This window comes from Anomaloglossus baeobatrachus, chromosome 1 (assembly GCF_048569485.1).
Source record: "Anomaloglossus baeobatrachus isolate aAnoBae1 chromosome 1, aAnoBae1.hap1, whole genome shotgun sequence".
In the NCBI taxonomy this organism is placed as follows: domain Eukaryota; kingdom Metazoa; phylum Chordata; class Amphibia; order Anura; family Aromobatidae; genus Anomaloglossus; species Anomaloglossus baeobatrachus.
The window spans coordinates 945,902,895-945,925,968 of NC_134353.1; the positions used below are offsets into that span (position 1 = coordinate 945,902,895).

The 23,074-nt window shown below is 55.7% G+C and overlaps 1 protein-coding gene across 1 annotated transcript in view; it reads right to left on the reverse strand.

The window, feature by feature from the left end:
* Positions 1 to 671: 671 nt before the first annotated feature.
* Positions 672 to 23,074, reverse strand: part of MAP3K1 (mitogen-activated protein kinase kinase kinase 1) — a 27,303-nt gene continuing 4,900 nt past the window's right edge. The window contains 18 exon segments of the mRNA XM_075330860.1: positions 672 to 2,808; positions 13,166 to 13,297; positions 13,378 to 13,520; positions 13,628 to 13,759; positions 13,846 to 14,008; positions 14,876 to 15,028; positions 16,814 to 18,086; positions 18,370 to 18,443; positions 18,445 to 18,560; positions 18,832 to 18,855; positions 18,858 to 18,922; positions 19,011 to 19,132; positions 19,211 to 19,413; positions 19,416 to 19,470; positions 19,472 to 19,507; positions 19,617 to 19,812; positions 19,887 to 19,968; positions 21,343 to 21,416. Coding sequence (XP_075186975.1) covers positions 2,659 to 2,808; positions 13,166 to 13,297; positions 13,378 to 13,520; positions 13,628 to 13,759; positions 13,846 to 14,008; positions 14,876 to 15,028; positions 16,814 to 18,086; positions 18,370 to 18,443; positions 18,445 to 18,560; positions 18,832 to 18,855; positions 18,858 to 18,922; positions 19,011 to 19,132; positions 19,211 to 19,413; positions 19,416 to 19,470; positions 19,472 to 19,507; positions 19,617 to 19,812; positions 19,887 to 19,968; positions 21,343 to 21,416 — 3,193 coding nt within the window. The 3' untranslated portion in view covers positions 672 to 2,658.

Sequence of the window (23,074 nt, forward strand, 5' to 3'; positions counted from 1 at the left end):
CATTCTGTTTCCACCCTACCCCTTCCATCGGCCATTTCTTCACCCATCAACTCTGAGGATGTCATTCTGGAGAACAAATTTCCTTCAGGCCTGGTGAAGAGAGGGCGTAATGGAAGGGGTAAAAGAGGGGAGCACTGTAGCACCGGAGTCTCTGCACTGCTCTGCCTCTCCCACGCAGCGATGCCAACTCACTCACCTCCGTGGCTATCCTGCACCGCACTGCCTTGCTTCCCCGCTGTCCTCTACGGGTCTCCTTCTGCCTCCTCCTGGGGCGTATACATGCTGCACAGGTCTCCCGGGAATACGACTAGGGTGTGCGCACCTGCCCTCCTCTTAAAGGGCTGGTGCACTATTTTCTGGAAGTGCCTTTCAGCCTATCTCTGAGGCATTAGGTACTTAAGGCACCATCCCACTTGGGGAGGGGCCTGAGCAACTTGGTCAGTTAGTGTTGTCCCTGTAGCTAGCTAGTTGTCATGGCCCCTTGCCCACTGTCCGTTACCTGTGCCAGTTTTTTTTCGACCCGCACTTATCACCCATCTCAGTCGTGCCCTCCTGTCCTGGCAGTACTGTCTGCCTCAGGTGTTGGATCTGTAATGGCGAGCGATGACGGAGCAGATGAGGAACCTTCCCCCTGTGGGACACCGGCCTCGCGCACAGACAACACGCAACCGTTTGTTCAAAACTTTTATTTACTATAAAGACAAGAACGCCAGAAATCCGTACAAATGCTAGAAAAATCGCTTCACGGGTTAAAAACCTTTAATAATTAAAATATCTCGATATATTTAAAATAACATTGGATACATTGAAGCCAAATTTAAAATTTATTTTCATCATAACCCAGAGATTTCGGCAACATTTCGCTTGCACAGTTAAGGTGCTAAGAGACATTTATTTTTTTTTTACAATTTTTTTTTTATTTTTTTTAGCCCTTGAGCCCTGGAAATCTTAGGAATCAGTCATACAGCAAAAAAAAGAACAAAGAAAAACAAAAAAAAAGTCAAAACTTTGGTAGAAGAAAATCTATAGGAGACCTGAGGTAGTAGAGGCTGAAATCACTCGGAGCAGGAGCGCTATGTACAGACTCACAAGTACCTGTCGCCGCTCGCGGTCCAGCTTTGATCCAAAAAGGAGAGAAGGTTACACCAAAAATCTGCATAAACAAAAAAAATAAAAAAAAGCGCAACCACAATGGCAGCAAGCGAGGAAACGAAGCTCAAGCCCTGGAGGAGCGGAGATCTAGGGGGGGTAATACTGATTCAGGCGGGGGCCACAACGATGATACATCTTCCAGTACATTGGAAAGAGTGCAAAGACCAGATATATATATATATATTTATATATAGGAATCAAGTACGTGACGGTCAGAGCTACGAGACTTCACATTGAGGAACGGTCACTTTAACTCTTTGGAATTTGCTTGTCTGTCGCACGAAAAAGGAATGTCCGGTGTCACGAAAAAAAAATTCACATTGACGCCATTGTCAGCAGCGGCGGCGGCTGAGACGGACAGTAGCTTATCGAGAGCTGATCCTGAGGTCCAGAAAATCTGGATTTCTTTTTTTTTTTTTTTCGTTGTGCAACAACCTCACCTGGCTTCCAAGGAGTTAAAATCATTGGGTTGATCGGAACGACGAGCGCCGAGGGGGGGGGGGCTGCTCTCCTTCAGTAGTACGCGTGACGCCAAAGGGGGGGGGAGCGGTCCGTACGGCACTACTCCACCCCCCCAGAGGATCAAGGTTAGTGACAGTGTTGCCCCGCAAGCTTTCGGTCTCATTGGATCTAATGAGCATGCGACAGAGGGAGACGAGCCGCGGATAAGTGGGGGGCGCCCTTTTCGGAACTGCACATGTATTACAGAAGGAAACCAGCAGCAAGTTGGCAAATTAAAGACATAACAGATCGTAGTCCAGTCAATCACTGTGATTTGGTTTGAGACAGATCCGTGCTAGACAAAAAAGAAAAAAAAAAAAAGGTCACCCAAAAAACCCGTAAGCCCCGTCCTACCCAAGACACCCCCACAGCAAGAAGGAGATGTGCACCGAGGGTCCAGCTCAGCAGAGCAACCAGGAAATCGAGCGACTTACTACCCCCGATGATACTCATCTTCTCGCGTTTCCTGGTGACAAGTCTGTGCAGCGCAGAGAGGCAGTGTAATGTACAGCAGATCCTGTGACCAGCTCTGCACATGTCACCTTTTCAGGAAGCCTATCTGACTTGCAGGGTTTCCATCGTTGCCATTTCCAGGTTGCTCTTCTCAGAGGGAAAAATATTTGCTACAACAGTTTAAAAAAAATAATGATAAAATCCCCCCTCCCCCAACAAAATATGAAATGACGTCAACCTTATGATCTATAGCACAGGAGGGGCGGGTTGTCGGGTGATGTACAGTGTGGACAGTATTTACACATTGCAGCCGTCTCTCCTGTGGCGCGCGCTGTCACCTCCGGATTACGCCGCGCAGTTTATCGCTCGCTCAAAGAGACGCAATTCTCACGGAAAATAAATAAAAATCGGGAAGACGGCGGCCTCGTGATTTGGAGCGGATCCTCGGGGCCCCCGGTGTCTCACAGGTCCGGTCCGCGGCGGTGGTGGTGCTGGGTAATACGCGCCCCGCGGCATCAGTAGCACATGGAAGACGGCGGCCTCTCGGCTGCTCTACCACTTGGTTCTGAAGACCGGGTGTTTCAGTAGTTCTCTGGATGGAGGCCGGTCTTGAGGTTGGAGCTCCAGACATCGGAGGGTCACATCCCGTAAACCGGGCGAGAGGTGAGCTGGGATGGTCGGGGCGGTGGTCGCACTCGCAATCTGAAGGCAAAGACAGAAAAAGAAAAAAACATGAGATTTCCGACTGACGGCTTCTGACTAGCCCCACGCCAGCGCATTACAGCCGATCACTGGCCCCAGCTCCGCTGCATTGTCTACTGGACTCCGGGGGAGTCAGAAGCACCACTCCGGCCAATGTACAGTGGCATGCAAAAGTTTAGGCACCCCTGGTTACAATTACTGTTATTGTAAACAGTTAAGCAAGATGAAGATGAAATCAATCTCAAAGGCAGAAATCTACAGATGACATTTCCTATATATTCCTATTATATTTTAGGCAAAAAAAAAAAAAATCTTTTCAAAAAAGGAAAAATGGGCCAATGCAGAAATTAGGGCACCCTGCATGGTTAATACCTCTTAGCACCCCCTTTGGGAAGTATCACAGCTTGTATATGCTTTTTGTAGCAGCCAGGAGTCTTTCCATTCTTGTTAGAGGGATTTTCTTCCATTTTCCCGGTCGGCGAGACTCCTGCCCAGTCTTCCCGGTCGGCGAGACTCCTGCCCAGTCTTCCCGGTCGGCGAGACTCCTGCCCAGTCTTCCCGGTCGGCGAGACTCCTGCCCAGTCTTCCCGGTCGGCGAGACTCCTGCCCAGTCTTCCCGGTCGGCGAGACTCCTGCCCAGTCTTCCCGGTCGGCGAGACTCCTGCCCAGTCTTCCCGGTCGGCGAGACTCCTGCCCAGTCTTCCCGGTCGGCGAGACTCCTGCCCAGTCTTCCCGGTCGGCGAGACTCCTGCCCAGTCTTCCCGGTCGGCGAGACTCCTGCCCAGTCTTCCCGTTCGGCGAGACTCCTGCCCAGTCTTCCCGTTCGGCGAGACTCCTGCCCAGTCTTCCCGTTCGGCGAGACTCCTGCCCAGTCTTCCCGTTCGGCGAGACTCCTGCCCAGTCTTCCCGTTCGGCGAGACTCCTGCCCAGTCTTCCCGTTCGGCGAGACTCCTGCCCAGTCTTCCCGTTCGGCGAGCTCCCTGGCCCGTCTTCCCGTTCGGCGAGCTCCCTGGCCCGTCTTCCCGTTCGGTGAGCTCCCTGGCCCGTCTTCCAGTTCGGTGAGCTCCCTGGCCCGTCTTCCAGTTCGGTGAGCTCCCTGGCCCGTCTTCCAGTTCGGTGAGCTCCCTGGCCCGTCTTCCCGTTCGGTGAGCTCCCTGGCCCGTCTTCCAGTTCGGTAATGTCACAAACCACCGGGGGGGGGTCACTCAGAAATCCCCCGCGCTGGCTGCCAGTACGTCACAATCGGGGGGTAACAAGTGGGGTCACCCCTCCTTTATACCTCCCGACCGACAGACAGAGCACGTGACGCGCTCTCTAGCGCCCCTCTTATAGTCAGGCCAATTATGGAATTGCCCGACAATAAGCAAGGAGGCCGCTATACTACTTATGCCGATTATTGAAGGGTCCCCGGTGAGAGTAGGGTATATATTCCCCCGACCTCCGCGGGCGGAATATATAATATCTTCCCGGATCTCACTGGCCTCCCCACAATAATCCTTGGCACAACTCGCTGCCACCAACCGATTTACGGTAACTATTAGCCGAACACACAGACGTGGGATTCAAGATCGAGATAACAGAACAGCCCAGGATTAATTATATAATTTAATCGCCTAAAGCACACTAGAAACTACAATATATACAATAGGGAATCTACAGAATATACATATGTCAGAGTACAGTTACAGATAAAGCATGGTTTTCAAACAGGTATGCAATTCAATCAGTTACCTTGTGCGTCTGGCCACAGGGGGGCGCTGTAGACCAGGTTTCCAGGAACTCCCACAGATGTTTCCTACACGTGCCCCCAGCGAGAAGAACCTTGGAAAATGGCCGAAGCAGGGTTATCAACCTGGGCAAATCCAGGTCCCCTCCTACCTTAGTGACCTCACAGGGAAGCACTGCCACTCCCCCTGCATGGATCAGAATTATCCAGCAAAGGGGATTTTGGCTATAACTTTGCCTGGGAGCGTCGTAGGCAGACGCCAATGCTCTCATTGTGACAGTTATGAATTTAGCTACAGAACGAGGGGACTCATGACCTGTCTGCCAGTTCCCCATTGGCTGATATCACGCCTGGGGCATTTCCCAATGTCCTGCTCCCATAAAAAGGGGGTGCCGGCATCGTCCACATGCGGAGACACCATTTTTATGGTTGCCATATTTATCGGAAATATGGCTTGCGAGATATGAACCATTTTTTACTGGAGTCGTTCTGTCTGGCTATTTCCATAGCCTTGCTAACTAGCTAGCAGCTCCTACTACAGGGTGACGGCAGGGAGTCATCCTGTGTCCATTGTCCTAAAGCCACCTAATTTCCATATCACAGGACATGGCCATGGATTTGTTGCTAAACCAGTTGTGTGAAGGGAAGGGGGTAGTGACACCAGGAGAGGGCTTCCTGACATGACTTGAATGTCATGATTTATCGTCATATCTCCGGATTTACCTCACACCTCCCCCCTTTTGAGGGCGCTAGGGGGCAGCACACTCCGGTGTTCCCCCGTGCGCCCGTCCGCGACCTCTCCTTGTCGGGACAGCCCGTCTGCGTTACCGTGGTCACGGCCCCTTTTGTGGCGAATGGTGAAGTTGTATTGCTGGAGCGCAAGGCTCCATCGCAACAATCGCCCATTCGTCCCAGAGACGGTGTGCAACCAGCTGAGGGGATTGTGGTCCGTCTCCACGATGAAGTGGCGCCCGTATAGATAGGGTTGCAGACGCTGCAGGGCCCACACTATGGCCAGGCACTCCTTCTCCATCGTGGAATAGGCAACTTCCCTTGGTAACAGCTTCCTGCTCAGGTACAAGACTGGGTGCTCTTGGCTCGCAGAGTCCACCTGGCTGAGCACCGCACCGAGGCCGAAGTCACTGGCGTCGGTCTGTACTACAAACGGCCGCGTGAAGTCGGCTGCCTGTAGCACGGGCGGGCTGGACAGGGCGTCCTTTAGGGCCCGGAAGGCTGTCTCGCAGTCCATTGTCCAATCGACTGCAGAGGGCAGCTTCTTCTTGGTGAGGTCCGTCAAGGGCTTTGCCAGGCTACTATAGCATGGAACAAACCTCCTATAGTACCCAGCGGTCCCCAAGAAGGACATCACCTGCTTCTTGGTCCTGGGGGTGGGCCAGGATGCGATGGCTTCCACCTTCTCAGGCTCGGGCTTCAGGGTTCTCCCACCTACCCGGTGACCGAGGTACTGGACCTCGCTCATGGCCAGCTGACACTTTCCCGGCTTGATGGTCAAACCTGCCCGGTGGATCCGCCTGAGCACCTGTGCTAGATGCTCTAGGTGATCTTCCCAGGTGGGACTGAAGACGGCAATGTCATCCAGGTACGCGGCCGCGTACCCTTCAAGTCCCTTGAGCAGGGTGTTGACCATCCGCTGGAAAGTGGCAGGGGCATTCCTCATCCCGAATGGCATCACCGTGGACTCGTACAGTCCAAATGGGGTAATAAAGGCAGAGCGTTCCCTGGCCTTGCGAGTCAGGGGGATCTGCCAATATCCCCGGCTCAGGTCCATGATGGTCAGGTACTGAGCCCCGGCCAACTGATCGAGCAGGTCATCGATGCGTGGCATTGGGTACGCATCGGCGACCGTGACAGCATTGAGCCCCCTGTAGTCCACGCAGAACCGAGTGGTTCGGTCCTTCTTAGGGACGAGGACTACAGGCGAGGCCCAAGCGCTGTTGGATGCCTGGATCACCCCCAGCTCCAGCATCTCGTCAATCTCCTGGCGCATGTGTTGCTGCACCTCCAGGGAGACCCGATATGCTGAACGCCGGATCGGGGGATGATCCCCAGTGTCCACGTGATGGACAGCCAAGTCAGTCCTTCCGGGCTGGTTGGTAAACAACCCCCGGAAGGGGTGTAGGGTGGCCCACAGCTGGGACCGTTGGTCCTCCAAGAGCTGGTGGCCAACCTCCACATCCTCAATGGATCCGCCTGCCCTAACCTGGGCTAGCATATCCAAGAGGGTTTCCGCTTCTCCCTCCTCGGGCAGGTTGCACACGGGGAGCGCACATGCCTCCCGCTCATGATGTGCCTTCATCATGTTCACATGGAAGGGCTTCCGCCTTCCACGGGCAGGGTCCAGGGTGACCAGGTACGTCACAGGGTTGAGCTGCTGGTACACGAGGTATGGGCCTTCCCAGGCTGCCTGAAGCTTGTCCTGTGGTACGGGGACCAGTACCCACACCTCTTGACCCACTTGGTAGGTCCTCTCACAAGCGTTCTGGTCGTACCAACGCTTCTGATCAGCCTGGGCTTGAGCCATATTGTCGTGTACCAGTTGCGTCAAGGCCTGCATTTTGTCCCGGAAGCGCATGACATACTCGATAACCGACACTCCAGGGGTGGCCAAATCCCCTTCCCAAGCCTCTTTCACCAGAGCCAGGGGGCCCCGCACACGTCGCCCGTACAGGAGCTCAAACGGTGAGAATCCTGTTGAGGCCTGTGGAACCTCCCGGTAAGCAAATAACAGGTGTGGGAGATACCGCTCCCAGTCACGCCCATGGGAGTCGACCAACATCTTAAGCATCTGCTTTAAGGTGCCATTGAACCGCTCGCACAGGCCATTAGTCTGTGGATGGTACGGGCTGGCCACCAGATGTCGCACCTGGACTTGCTTACAGAGGGTCTCCATCAGCTGGGACATGAATTGGGTCCCCCGGTCGGTGAGCATTTCCTGGGGAAAACCCACTCGGGAGAAAATCTCCAGCAATGCGGTGGCCACCTTGTCAGCCCGAATGGACGACAAGGCCACTGCTTCTGGGTACCGGGTGGCATAGTCCACTACCGTCAGTATGAAGCGTTTCCCGGAGCTGCTGGGGATGGCCAGCGGGCCGACCAGATCCACAGCCACCCTCCTGAAAGGCTCATCGATGATGGGCAGAGATACCAGTGGGGCTTTGGGGCGTGGCCCCGCCTTCCCCACTCTCTGACAGGTTTCACACGAACGGCAGTAGGCAGCCACATCGGCCCCCATTTTTGGCCAGTAGAAATGCTGGTTTAACCTGGCCTTGGTCTTAGCGATCCCTAGGTGTCCGGCCATCGGAATCTCATGTGCGATCCGCAACAACTCCGTCCGGAACGGATAGGGTACCACCAACTGTCGGTCCCTGGGCCACGCCTCCGGTGAACCCTGCTGGACCGTGGCCCGGTACAGCCGTCCTTGGTCCCAGACCACTCGCTCCGGGTCCGAGTCCGAGGGAGGCTGTGCCGCCTGCTCCTTTAGAGCTTTCAGGCTGTCGTCAGCTTCTAACGCTGCCTGAAACTCCTGACTAGATGTGGCCAGAATCGACGAGACTGTCACATCTTCAGTCAGTACCCCGGGACCTGTGTCCTGGCCTCCACCGGACTCGGCTGCCACTTGGTCAGAAGGGGAAGAGCTATCGGACCTCCGGGAGGCCCCTTGGCTTCCAGCACTCCCACTGCGGGTGACAGCGGCCACAGCCGCTGCGACCGTGGGTCGTGCCTGCTCCTCCTCCGTTCCTGACCAAGTCGCCGGTTCAGGCAGACCTACCTGGCTTCCTGACACCCCGGTTGTGGGGGAACCCTGCACCGAGATCTTACCTGGGAGCACTTCCGCTCCTGGACCGGCCCCAATCTCACCTGCCTGTTCCCCCTCTGCAGCAACAGAACCCCGCTGTGAAATCTCTGGGGACCCCACATTTGCTGTGGTAGCCCCCACCCCACACACTGGTCCTCCCCCTGCAGCACCCTGCTCTCTGCTTATCCCTGCAGAGGGCAACAGATCCCAGCTCACAGGCTGGTTACTTGTAGAGGCATTGTCACACCTTTCTCTGACCCCCTCCCCTGTCACAGCTGCAGCTGAGTGTGTGTCTATGGTGTCTATACAAGCAGAAATATCAGAGTTCACTCCCTCCTCCCTTACATCATTCATAGATAACACATTAACATTGTCCGGAGGCACGTCAGCACTGGCTGAAGGTTCAGCCTTTGGGGCGGGGCCAAACTGGGAGGTTATTTGCCCCAAATCTGTCCCAAGTAGCACGTTTGCAGGGATCCGATCAGTTACCCCCACCTCCCTCACCCCTCGCCCTGCGCCCCAGTCCACATAAATGTCAGCAACAGGCAGCGCCGGGTCAATGCCTCCAATCCCGGAGACAGCGAGGGTTTTTCCAGGGATCAAGTCTTGGGGGGACACCATCTCAGGCCGCACCAGAGTCACCTCCGAGGCGCTGTCTCGCAGTCCTATGGTCACAGACTGGCCGACGGTGACAGGTTGGAAGCTGTCCAGGGACCTACCACCACCCCCACCCACACAATACACCTTGGGCGGCCCTTGGGACGGGGACGGAGCCGGGGCCTTGGGACGCTGAGGGCACATGGCCTTGAAGTGTCCAGGTAGGTTGCACTGGTGGCACCGTCTTGGTTCTGCCACGGGCCTGGAGAGGGGAGTTGAGGGGGACACCCCCTGCAGTCTAGGGGCAGGTGGGGCAGTCGCAGAGTTCATCTTACCCCCTCTCCAGGTGCTGCTGGTGGCTGCTCTCCTGGCTTCAGGAGCCCGATTGTTGGTGTAGTCATCTGCCAGGGCAGCTGTAGCCGTGGATCCCTTTGGCTTCTGGTCTCGGATGAACTGGCGGAGATCCTCAGGGCAGTTCCACAAGAGTTGCTCCGTGATGAACAAGTCCAGGATCTCCGGTCCGGTGGAAAGCTGCAGGCCTTGGGTCCAGTGGTCGGCAGCTCGGGCAAGTGCCCGCCGGTGGTCAGCCCAGGAGTCCTTTGGTCCCTTCTGCAGCGTCCGGAACTTCTTGCGGTAGGACTCCGGGGTGAGGTTGTACTGTTGGATCAGGGCCCGCTTGATGGTGTCGTAGCCCTGATCCGCCTCAGCAGGCAAGTCCCCAAGGATATCCAGGGCCTTACCCCTTAAACGGGGGGTCAGGTATTTGGCCCACTGGTCCTTGTTCAGATGATGCTGCAAGCAAGTCCGTTCAAAAGCAGTCAAGAAAGAGTCCAAGTCTCCATCCTTCTCCAGCACTGGGAAGTCCTCAACACGGACCTTTGGAAGTTTGGTGTCTGGAAGGTCACGGGTGGCTGATGAGGGCCGGAGCTGAGCTAGCTGCAGCTGGTAGTTACGCTCTGCCTGGCGCTCTTCACGCGCTGCTTGCCGCTCACGCTCGGCCATGAGTTCCTTGTAGCCCTCCCGGTCTCCAGCCTGGCGTAGGGCCATAGCCATTTGAAGAAGGCTATCCGAGCCTCCCAGGCTCGGTGGAATGGCACATGGTGATCTGCGGCCCGCTGCGGAGCCTGGTGATTCACTGTCCATTGCAGAGCGGAGGGCTGGCATCTGGCTCGTTGAGGACCCTTGGGCGAGCTGCTCCTCATCTTGTCCAGCAGTGCCCGGTTGTGCAATGTCCTCTGCAGAGCTGTTTTCTGGCGTCGAGCTCCTGGAGGACTCGTGGACAACCTCCTCATCGTCTCTGGCCTGAGCATCGGCCATTCCTTTGGCTTTGCTCCTGGTGCTCTCAGCCATTCTTGCAGACTTTTGGTCACTGACACAGAACTGACACCTGATGCCTCCACACACCTTACAGTATCTGCACTCTGACACTCTAGTGTTGAGCTAGTCTGAAGACCCCAGCAGCCACAGCTGCTGCAGGCAGTCTTTAGTGTCTGGGAGTATGGGTCTCACACTCACACACACTATTATCTCGATCCCACCGCTATGCCACCAATATGTCACAAACCACCGGGGGGGGTCACTCAGAAATCCCCCGCGCTGGCTGCCAGTACGTCACAATCGGGGGGTAACAAGTGGGGTCACCCCTCCTTTATACCTCCCGACCGACAGACAGAGCACGTGACGCGCTCTCTAGCGCCCCTCTTATAGTCAGGCCAATTATGGAATTGCCCGACAATAAGCAAGGAGGCCGCTATACTACTTATGCCGATTATTGAAGGGTCCCCGGTGAGAGTAGGGTATATATTCCCCCGACCTCCGCGGGCGGAATATATAATATCTTCCCGGATCTCACTGGCCTCCCCACAATAATCCTTGGCACAACTCGCTGCCACCAACCGATTTACGGTAACTATTAGCCGAACACACAGACGTGGGATTCAAGATCGAGATAACAGAACAGCCCAGGATTAATTATATAATTTAATCGCCTAAAGCACACTAGAAACTACAATATATACAATAGGGAATCTACAGAATATACATATGTCAGAGTACAGTTACAGATAAAGCATGGTTTTCAAACAGGTATGCAATTCAATCAGTTACCTTGTGCGTCTGGCCACAGGGGGGCGCTGTAGACCAGGTTTCCAGGAACTCCCACAGATGTTTCCTACACGTGCCCCCAGCGAGAAGAACCTTGGAAAATGGCCGAAGCAGGGTTATCAACCTGGGCAAATCCAGGTCCCCTCCTACCTTAGTGACCTCACAGGGAAGCACTGCCACTCCCCCTGCATGGATCAGAATTATCCAGCAAAGGGGATTTTGGCTATAACTTTGCCTGGGAGCGTCGTAGGCAGACGCCAATGCTCTCATTGTGACAGTTATGAATTTAGCTACAGAACGAGGGGACTCATGACCTGTCTGCCAGTTCCCCATTGGCTGATATCACGCCTGGGGCATTTCCCAATGTCCTGCTCCCATAAAAAGGGGGTGCCGGCATCGTCCACATGCGGAGACACCATTTTTATGGTTGCCATATTTATCGGAAATATGGCTTGCGAGATATGAACCATTTTTTACTGGAGTCGTTCTGTCTGGCTATTTCCATAGCCTTGCTAACTAGCTAGCAGCTCCTACTACAGGGTGACGGCAGGGAGTCATCCTGTGTCCATTGTCCTAAAGCCACCTAATTTCCATATCACAGGACATGGCCATGGATTTGTTGCTAAACCAGTTGTGTGAAGGGAAGGGGGTAGTGACACCAGGAGAGGGCTTCCTGACATGACTTGAATGTCATGATTTATCGTCATATCTCCGGATTTACCTCACAGGTAAGCTCCCTGGCCCGTCTTCCAGTTCGGTAAGCTCCCTGGCCCGTCTTCCAGTTCGGTAAGCTCGTCTTGCATGCTCTGCTCTTTTAGGGTCTAGCCTCAGATTTCCAATGTTGTTCAGATCAGGGGACTGTGAGGCCATTGTAAATCCTTCAGCTTTCACCTTTTGAGATGGTCTATTGTGGATTTTGACGTGTGTTTAGGATCATTATACATGTGTGGAAGCCATCCTCTTTTCTTCTCTTCAGGTTTTTTTTTTTTTACAGATGGTGTTATGTTTTCTTCAAGAATTTGTTGACATTTCATTGAATCCATTCTTCCCTCTACCAATGAAATGTTCCCAGTGCCATTGGCTGCAACACAACCCCAAAGCATGATTGATCCACCCCCATGCTTAGTGGTTGGTGAGATGTTCTGTTCCTGAAATTCTGTGGCCTTTTTTTTTCCCCACACGTATCTTTGATCATTGTGGACAGAGTTCTATTTTAACCTCATCGGTCCACATCACCATCAGGCTTGTTTATCTGTTCCTTTGCAGACTTCTGATGCTGAATTTTATGGTGAGGACGCAGGAGAGGTTTTCTTCTGATGACTCTTCCATGAAGGCCATATTTGTGCAGGTGTCTCTGAACAGTAGAACAATGTACCACAACTCCAGAGTCTGCTAAATCTTCCTGAAGGTCTTTTGCAGTCACACAGGGGTTCTGATTTGCCTCTAGCAATCCTACCAGCAGCTCTCACAGACATTTTACTTCGACTTCCAGACCTTATCTTCACCTCCGCTGTTCCTGGTAACAGCCATTTCTTAATTAGATTTCGAACTGAGGAAAGGGCAACTTGTAAATGCTTTGCTATCTTCTTGTAGCCTTCTCCTGCTTTGTGGGTCTCCACCACTTTCAGAGTGCTAGGCAGCTGCTTAGAAGAACCCATGGCTGCTGTTTTTGGCACAAGGTTAGAGGAGGCCGGGTTTTTATAAAGCTGTGAATTTTTTTTTTATCACTGGCCTTTCCTAATGATGACCGTGAACAAGCCATAACCCAAACAGGTTAGTCAAGGTCTGAAACTTTGGTCAACAAATCTACAAAGGTTCCCAAACTTTTACATCGGCCCATTTCCCTTTTTTGTAATTTTTCAAATGCAAACAATGAAAAATATATATATTTTTTTGCCTAAAATACAAAAGGGATTGTCTCATCTGTAACTTTGTCTTTTAGAGATAATTTCATCTTCAACTTACTTAAAGGTGCCCAAACTTTTGCATGCCACTGTATACCTGTGTGTAATTTGAGAGGACATGTGCGGAGTACAACAGCCCCGGATGTGCACAGCAATGCAGCTGCTGCGTCAAGCTGGTGACCCCCGACTTCGGCCCCAGAGAGTCCTTACCTTGAAGATGAGGGCGAGGTGGTTGGAGTGCTTCTCTGCGTTCCACGGAGGTTTGCCGCAGGACATCTCTATGATACCGCAGCCGGTGCTCCAGACGTCGCAGCTCCTCCCGTATTGCTGCCCCCGCAGCACCTGGACACAGACGTTACATGGTCAGATACTGCAGTCAGGGACGACCGAGTCATTACAAGGCGCCGACATCGCTCTCATACCTCTGGTGCCATGAATGCAATGGTCCCCAACAGCTGGCCCTGAAATTCTCCGGCACCCGTGGCCTTCGATGCTAGTCTGGCGGCTGCTCCAAAATCGGCGATGCGCAGCCGCTGTCCAGTGCTGTCGATCAGTAGATTGGCGCCTGCAAAAACAAAAGCAAATGGCGTCACATTGCAGCACTAAAGTCCACGAGGGACACATTTTGTACAAACCGGGGACTACAACCCCTATTCTACACCAGCACCTCACCTTTAATGTCTCGGTGAATGATCTGGTTCTCGTGCAGATACGCCAGGCCGCGCAGCAGCTGCTCCGTGTAGTTGATGACCACAGATTCCTTGAAGGCTCCATATTTGCTCAGCAGATGAGCGACAGATCCGCCTGGAAAACGAGCAGAATGTGAGGAGAAGCTCAGGGATCACAGCCGGATGAGCTGCCCGCGGGGCGAGGACCCTCCCCCTCCGTACCTGCCATCCACTCCACACATAGGTTGTAGTTGTTCTTCTCACAGGTGGCCCCCAACATCCGGATGATATTGGGGTGACAGAGGTGAGCCATCATGCGGATCTCCTCGCGCAGAGCCTCCACCACTTCTCCCTGCTCGGTGGACGTATTCCTGACATAAGTGACCTGCAGGGGGCAGACGAGAGGTATGATGATGATACCATGAGGTCAACAGCGGGCAGCCATCCCATCCCATGGATCTATGCAGGACCCCCAGTCCAAAGGAAAAGCAAAGTCAAGGAGACGAACACCGGAACCTTCTGCTTCAGGTGGTCAAACCATGCAATCTCCAAGTATGGCACAGAGGACCATGATAATACAGCCACAGACCCGCCAGGGCCAGAACACGATGCCCCCGTGTACAGACCAAGAACCGCCAGGCCCAGAACACGACCCTCCATGTAGAGACCCATAAATACCGGGCTGAGAACAGGACTCTCCATGTACAGACCCAGACACCCCCATCCATAACACGACCCTCCATGTACAGACCCAATACACAACCCTCCATGTACAGATCTAAATCTACAGAGCCCAAAACAAAACTCTTCATGTACAGACCCAAAACATGACCCAATATGTACAGACCCAGATCTACCGGGCCAAGATAACGACCCTCCATGTTCAGACCCTGACCCACTGGGCCAAGAACACAACAGTCCATGTCTGGCCACTGATGCACCGGGTTCAGAACACGACGGTCCATGTCTGGCCACTGATCCACCGGGCCCAGAACACGACGGTCCATGTCTGGCCACTGATCCACCGGGCCCAGAACACGACCGTCCATGTCTGGCCACTGATGCACCGGGTTCAGAACACGACGGTCCATGTCTGGCCACTGATCCACCGGGCCCAGAACACGACGGTCCATGTCTGGCCACTGATCCACCGGGCCCAGAACACGACGGTCCATGTCTGGCCACTGATCCACCGGGCCCAGAACACGACCGTCCATGTCTGGCCACTGATGCACTGGGCGCAGCGTCTCACCTGTTTAACAGCCATCAAAGTGCCGGTTCCGACATCCTGGGCCTGGTAGCAGGAGGAGAAGGCTCCCAGTCCGATCTGCTGACCCTTCAGCCATTCCACCTCCTCCCGATAGTGGTGCTTTGCTTTGGTATGTCCGGGCAGCGTCTCCGGGGTCTGTGAAAATAAGAGCACAATGTTGGGTTTTTGGTTACATTTGTGTCAGGCATTTGATGGTAAACACCACAATTCCTCCATCTATACAGCGCACATTGCGGATGGGAGACTCGGTGGTTGCCCGACACTTGTTGAAAGATTAACTCAGACTTCCATTATAACAGAAGCCACTACAAGTAGTAAAATGATAAGAAGCCGCACGGTCTCCGCTCCGGACACGTCACAGACTGCAGTAATTAAATATGCTCCGGTTTTTCTCTGATGCACGAGGACAATATGGCCGCAATTAAAGCTCCCACATTTGTAGTCATTCAGCTTAGACCTCAGGGCCGGCGTCACCACCTGGTTCACCTGGGCAAGTGCCGGGGCCCTGAACAAGCAGGGTGGCACACTCGCTGTCGGCGGCATGGTCAACGCTGTTTGCCCGACTGTGTCCACAGCCCATTATGATGTATATTGCGCGGGTAACTGTCTCCCCCCTCCCCCCGTGCGCGCTCTCTCTGCCTTATGTGATGAGCGCAGCGTCCTGAGCTCCTGGAACTAATAATACTAATAAGCCAGGAACAGAGACCAGGAACGTCACCTGTGGTCAGCAGCAATGATCTCCTGCATCGCTTGCAAACCGCTCCGCAGTAAGGACGCTGCGAAAGGGGGAACAGAGCGAGTGCACGGGGGGTGGGGAGAGAACAGCGCACGAGCGCACAGGGGGGAGGGGAGAGGAGAACAGTGCGCGAGCGCACGGGGGGGGGGAGGGGAGAGAACAGTGCACGGCGGGACGGCGGGAGGGGAGAGAACAGCGCGCAAGCGCACGGGGGAGGGGAGAGAAGAGCGCACGGGGGGAGAGAAGAGCGCGCGAGCGCACGGGGGAGAGAACAGCGCGCAAGCGCACGGGGGGGGAGGGGAGAGAACAGTGCACGGCGGGAGGGGAGAGAACAGCGCGCAAGCGCACGGGGGAGAGAACAGCGCGCTGAGCGCACGGGGGAGAGAACAGCGCGCGAGCGCACGGGGGAGAGAACAGCGCGCGAGGACGGGGGGGGGCGAGGGGGTGGGGGAACAGAGCGCGAGGACGGGGGGGGGTGGGGAGAACAGAGCGCGAGGACGGGGGGGGTGGGGAGAACAGAGCGCGAGGACGGGGGGTGGGGAGAACAGAGCGCGAGGACGGGGGGGGTGGGGAGAACAGAGCGCGAGGACGGGGGGGGTGGGGAGAACAGAGCGCGAGGACGGGGAGGGTGGGGAGAACAGAGCGCAAGGACAGGGGGGGAGAAAACAGAGCGCAAGGACAGGGGGGGAGAAAACAGAGCGCAAGGACGGGTGGGGGGGGACAGAGCGTGAGGACGGGTGGAGGGGGGGGACAGAGCGCGAGGACGGGTGGGGGGGGGGGACAGAGCACGAGGACAGGTGGGGGGGGACAGAGCGCGAGGACAGGGGGGGAAGGGGACAGAGCGCGAGGACAGGGGGGGAAGGGGACAGAGCGCGAGGACAGGGGGGGAAGGGGACAGAGCGCGAGGACAGGGGGGGGGGATTATATTTGAGAAATGCATTATTGATTATATCTATTTATATACACACACAGCCCTGCAACCTCTATATTCTAATAATGAATCGTGGTATGTGTTGAAGGGGACTCTTCGCCCGGGGCCCACGAAAACCTAGATCCGGCCCTGTGACACCTGAATGGTAAATCTGCTGAGACGCGGGGCCACAGTCCCACAAACGTAAAGAAACAGACAAGAGCTGGACCCTGGGTGGGGCTTGACCGGACCCCCACAGCGGCTGAACACTTACATCCTGCTGGATGATGATGACGTCCTCCCCGTTCTCCACCTGCAGCTGGGGGATGACCGGCAGGGCGTCCTGAGAAGCGGACATGGCCAGAGCGATGGCCAGCGCCTCCTCCTCCTCGGCCTCCATCTTCTCTTTGCACTTCTGATTATGGCTGACGTCCTCCTTGTACGTGTTATCGATCTCCGCCCGCTCCGGTGACAGTACGGCCACCTCGGATTTGAAGGTGACGGTGCTGTCGCACGCCGGCATGGAGGCTTCCAGTAAGTCTTCCATGCTGGAGTTGAGCTCTGTGTTGGCATCCAGGCGGCTCTTCTCCTCTACGGGGGTGAACACAGTGTCGTCACTCGGTATGACAGCATTGGTGGTACTACTACCTCCATCATCACAGTGGGAGACATTTAGCTCCAGAGTCATGTTGCCCTTCGGAGGTTCTCCTGCTTTGCCCATGTCCCCTGGCGCGGGCCGGGATGGTTTTGGCCTGTGTATCTGATGAGATGGCAATGGTCTAGCTTGGGTGAAAACGGGTGAGAGTTTTTCAGGGTCTTTACCCCCCGAATGCTTCTGAATCTGAAGAGAGAATTTCCTCTGAGTCTGAGGGGAAGCGGAGGAAAGTTTACAGGGAGCAAATCCCTGAGGTTTGGGTTTGGTTACATCTGAGACAGGACCAGCTGTCCCAGACGGGGCGGAGGAAGGGGAAGGCAACGTTTGGAATAAGGAATGAGGCTGAGAGGAGGAAGGAGAGTTCAAGCATTGACTTAGCGGTCTGCGTTTCGTCTGGATGGCGGGCTTTGGTTGTTCGGTTGGTGTGGAGGACAGAGGAGATGCCAGGGACAGAACTTCTAGTGTCTCAGCCAAGTCCACCGGGCTGGAAGCCGTTTTTGAGACACAGTCGTCCTTCTCAACCGTCCCTGATAGCTGCATAGTGTGTTCTGGGGATCCACTCTGAGAGGTGACGGGGGAATTTGCGGGGGCTGGAGGCTGTACAAAAGCTTCCCGGCGGCTTTCGAAAAGTTGTGAGTCTTCCAGTCCCTGCTGAATGACTTCCACGATGTCCATTTCCTCAGCGATGGCCATTAACCGTCTCCGCATGCGGCTGTAATGTGTGGAGCTCGTGGCACTCAACATGTCCAGCAGCTTGACGTAGACGTGGGGGACTCGGGCCACCATCCTCGCGGCGCTCAGGAACACGCGGCGTGACAGCTTGCCAACCATCGAGTGCGAATTGTCAATGGACTGTAATGCAAAATTCAGCAAAGACAGCAGGTTCCTGTACCTACAAGAGAGAGGATGGGGTCACTTATTCGGCATGGACACAACGGAGGTCATAACCTTAATAAAGCATCACAGTCATCGGAACAGCCAATGGAGTGCAAGGACTCCTCCAGGGCAGTCGCTCCTTACTGCTGGAATATAGCGTCGCAGCGAACCTTATGCCCTCGTGAGGAACTGGTTAAACATAACGCAACACAGCTCATGTCTCCTGGTTCCCGCCATGAAGGAGCTATTAGGCCCGGATGTCCTGGCTACCTCCGCACATGACCCAATTCCCCGGTTACCTCTCCACCGCAGCGTCCGCCTGTATGATGTCTCCACTGATGATGTGGGGGTAAAATTCAGCAGGAAATTCCAAGCAGCAGCCGGTCGATGAGACACAAGCGGCCCAGTAACGCTTGCCAGTTGTTGGACTCCGGCTGGGTGGCCAGGATACAGGTCAGCACATACTCCACCTCGCCGATGCCGATGGAACCTAAAAACGAGCGGAAAGTCACAACTTAGACCACGGAATTACACACAAATGATCAAGACCGTTCGGAATGGTAAAGCCTCGGGCAAAGTTGTAGCAAAAATCAGTGAGGAGACCCAACGGCCCGTCCTCGGCAAAGCGTAATGAACCCTGAAGCAAAGCCTCGGAGGTGAGGGGCTCGGAGGGGTTATCCGATGTCGTCCGGAGCCGTACACTCCTGAATCGTGAAGCTTTCTCATGTGAGCCCACCTCATCTGATGGGATGGTTACTGACCTGACTTGAGGATTTCTCTCCCACCGCCAGCTCTCCGGCTTGGCCTTTGCATAGTTCCAGCAGTGTGGACACCGACAGCTGACTGGTGCGGCTGCAAGAGAGAACAAAACATGGAGTCAGTTTTCAGAGCTTCTCCTCATCTCCTCCAGAAACACCGGAGCTCCTCGAAGGCACGTCACCTGTTGGCATCGGCACACTTGACCAGAATGGTTTCCACCACGGGATTGAGAAGTCGCTGGAGCTTCTTGCGCTCGGGCGTGGTGTGGCAGGGCGTGTACACCAACATGGCCCGTAAGGTTTTCTACAAATGAGACATTCTGGGTTAGTGGGATGTAAAGTTTGAAGGAAGCTCGAAGACGATCGTGCAGGAGACACGTACCAGAGCAGCGACGTAGACTTTGTAGACTGGGTCTCCGCACACCATGGACAGCACGCTGCAGCACGCCTCCACCACCATGTCCCCTGAGATACTGGAGTGAGTGAGATGAGCCGCTGGCAGACGGCGGCACCGCCGCCGAGCTACCCCGAGGAGCTGCCAGGTGATGGACGTTCCAGTGCTTTCACCGTTAGCCAACAGCAGGGCCCGCTGACGTCATGCGACAGCCGCCTCAGCGCCATTTCTCGGATATTCCAGTTCCGGGGAGAACAGACAGCCGACCAGCTCCGTGCCGAAAACCTAGGAAGAAAAGTCAATGCTCTGGTAAGGGGTTAACGCATCCTTCCATCTTCATCTGGGCACCGACGCATGCGACATGGAGCCCGAATTTCCCGCAGCACTGTAATACCTGGATCCACGGCTCGGCGATGCCTTTGTAAGTGGAAGGAATCTGCTGCACACCGTAATGCGTGAGGTTTAGATTGGGATCCTGGGATCGTCTTTGGGATCCAGCTGTCGGCGTCGTCGGCTGCTGCTGAAGGGGCGGCTGCTGCGCAGCGCGGGGGAGGGGAGGAGAATCCACAGGCCCCGGCAGGTCATGACTACTGCAGAAAGGACAGATATCAGCCACGATGCGCGGTGACTCAGTCGTGAGACCCCACCGGAGACCACCACTCACCTGTACAAGTCCTGAGATCGCCATTTGGAGCGGCAGAGGGGGCAGATGAGAGGCTCACGGTTTCTCCGGCATTCCTCTGCCCCTAAAAAGAAGAGGCAAGAACTTGGTAAAGTAGGAGCCCAAAGCCGCCATATTAACAGCAGCTCATCTATAGAGCGCCTCACAGTGGCCACTAATGGAACTAAGTATCTGTAGCAAATGAGCGGACACTTCACCAGGCCTACGCTGTAATTTAGGGTTGGATTTCCGCTTGAGCGATATGTAATGCCCAACGCCGGACCTAGGGGGCAGTACAGATGGGATCACTCTGACCCTGCGCCAGGAGAGGCAAAATATCTCCTCTTGTGACCTGCGGCTGCACTATTAACCCCATTGGCGGCATCCGCACTACATGTACAGAGAGGGCTCAGCAGCCGGCCCCGCTCCATACACTGCGGCTGCACTATTAACCCCATTGGCGGCATCCGCACTACATGTACAGAGAGGGCTCAGCAGCCGGCCCCGCTCCATACACTGCAGCTACACCATTAACCCATTGGCGACAGCCGCACTACATGTACATAGAGGGCTCAGCAGCTGGCCCCGCTCCATACACTGCAGCTACACCATTAACCCCATTGGCGACATCCGCACTACATGTACAGAGAGGGCTCAGCAGCCGGCCCCGCTCCATACACTGCAGCTACCACCATCAACCCCATTGGCGACATCCGCACTACATGTATAGAGAGGGCTCAGCAGCTGGCCCCGCTCCATACACTGCAGCTACACCATTAAACCCATTGGCGGCATCCGCACTACATGTACAGAGAGGGCTCAGCAGCTGGCCCCGCTCCATACACTGCAGCTACACCATCAACCCCATTGGCGACATCCGCACTACATGTATAGAGAGGGCTCAGCAGCTGGCCCCGCCTCCATACACTGCAGCTACACCATCAACCCCATTGGCGGACATCCGCACTACATGTACAGAGAGGGGCTCAGCAGCCGGCCCCGCTCCATATACTGCGGCTGACGACTGTGTAATACAGCCGCCATCTGGGCGCAACTGCAGTGGACTGACCTAGCACCGATCTCATTAGTTTAGACACCTTTCTCGATCCCGCCTCCTACATATAATCTCCACCAAATCTGCCTGCGCTTCAGTCCATTAACTTGAATATGGGGGAATACACCGGAGCAATGCTGAGCGTGGCCACTAGATGGCGCCATCTGCACGCATGTTACACGTCTCCTCCGTTCGCAGCAACGCCGAGCGGCTTCTATTGGGCGTGAGAAGGGGAGATAAGCGCGGCGCTCAATCTCTGCGCAGCGCTGCAGCATTGCTAGTGTTGTGCCGCCGCCGGGGGGTGCGGTGTCTGGTGTATGTGCCTCAGTGTCATGCACAGGAGCGGGTGACGTACAGATGGACATGGCAGTGGTGGGTGAAGCTTGTTTCTGCAGCCTTCTTCACATACGGTCAGGCTCTCCTCGTCCAGCATCCCCAGCAGGCAGATCGGACACATCTGCTCATCTTCATCTTTTATGCTGAAGAGGAAAAAACAAATGTGAAAAAAACAACAAAAACACACAAGTGCAACCAGCAGCAAAAACTAGATTTAAAGGAAATCCCAGCACCCCATCCCCTTAAAACAGTCCGCAATCCCAGCTTCTTATTCTCTAGGAAAGTGCGACATCCTGCAGCCTTGGGTGTCTACAGCTTCTCTGCGGAGCTATGCGTCTCCATGGTAACAGGAAAACAAACCCTGTGTGCAGCAATCACACGTCTCATCTGCTGCAACGTCCTCAATCTACCAAAATGTATCCTAGTAAAAGGCGGAATAAGAGAACGATGGGGGGGGATCAGCGAGAGGGGGGGCGGGGGGGAATCAGACCACGCAGCGAGAGGGGGGGGGGAAAATCAGACCACGCAGCGAGAGGGGGGGGGGGGGGAAATCAGACCACGCAGCGAGAGGGGGGGGGGAAATCAGACCACGCAGCGAGAGGGGGGGGGAAATCAGACCACGCAGCGAGAGGGGGGGGAATCAGACCACGCAGCGAGAGGGGGGGGAATCAGACCACGCAGCGAGAGGGGGGGAATCAGACCACGCAGCGAGAGGGGGGGAATCAGACCACGCAGCCAGAGGGGGGGGGAATCAGACCACGCAGCGAGAGGGGGGGGAATCAGACCACGCAGCGAGAGGGGGGGAATCAGACCACGCAGCGAGAGGGGGGGGAATCAGACCACGCAGCGAGAGGGGGGGGAATCAGGACCACGCAGCGAGAGGGGGGGGAAATCAGACCACGCAGCGAGAGGGGGGGGAATCAGACCACGCAGCGAGAGGGGGGGGAATCAGACCACGCAGCGAGAGGGGGGGGGAATCAGACCACGCAGCGAGAGGGGGGGGAATCAGACCACGCAGCGAGAGGGGGGGAATCAGACCACGCAGCGAGAGGGGGGGGGGGGGAAATCAGACCACGCAGCGAGAGGGGGGGGGGAATCAGACCACGCAGCGAGAGGGGGGGGGAATCAGACCACGCAGCGAGAGGGGGGGGGGGAAATCAGACCACGCAGCGAGAGGGGGGGGGGGGGTGGGAAATCAGACCACGCAGGCGAGAGGGGGGGGGAAAATCAGACCACGCAGCGAGAGGGGGGGGGGAAATCAGACCACGGCAGCGAGAGGGGGGGGGGGAAATCAGACCACGCAGCGAGAGGGGGGGGAAATCAGACCACGCAGCGAGAGGGGGGGGGAATCAGACCACGCAGCGAGAGGGGGGGGGAATCAGACCACGCAGCGAGAGGGGGGGGAATCAGACCACGCAGCGAGAGGGGGGGGAATCAGACCACGCAGCGAGAGGGGGGGGGGGAATCAGACCACGCAGCGAGAGGGGGGGGGGAAATCAGACCACGCAGCGAGAGGAGGGGGGGGGGAATCAGATCACGCAGCGAGAGGAGGGGGGGAATCAGATCACGCAGCGAGAGGAGGGGGGGGGGAATCAGATCACGCAGCGAGAGGAGGGGGGGGAAATCAGATCACGCAGCGAGAGGAGGGGGGGGGGGAAATCAGATCACGCAGCGAGAGGGAGGGGGGGGAATCAGACACGCAGCGAGAGGGGGGGGGGGGGGAATCAGACCACGCAGCGAGGTGGGGGGGGAAAATCAGACCACGCAGCGAGGGGGGGGAAATCAGACCACGCAGCGAGGG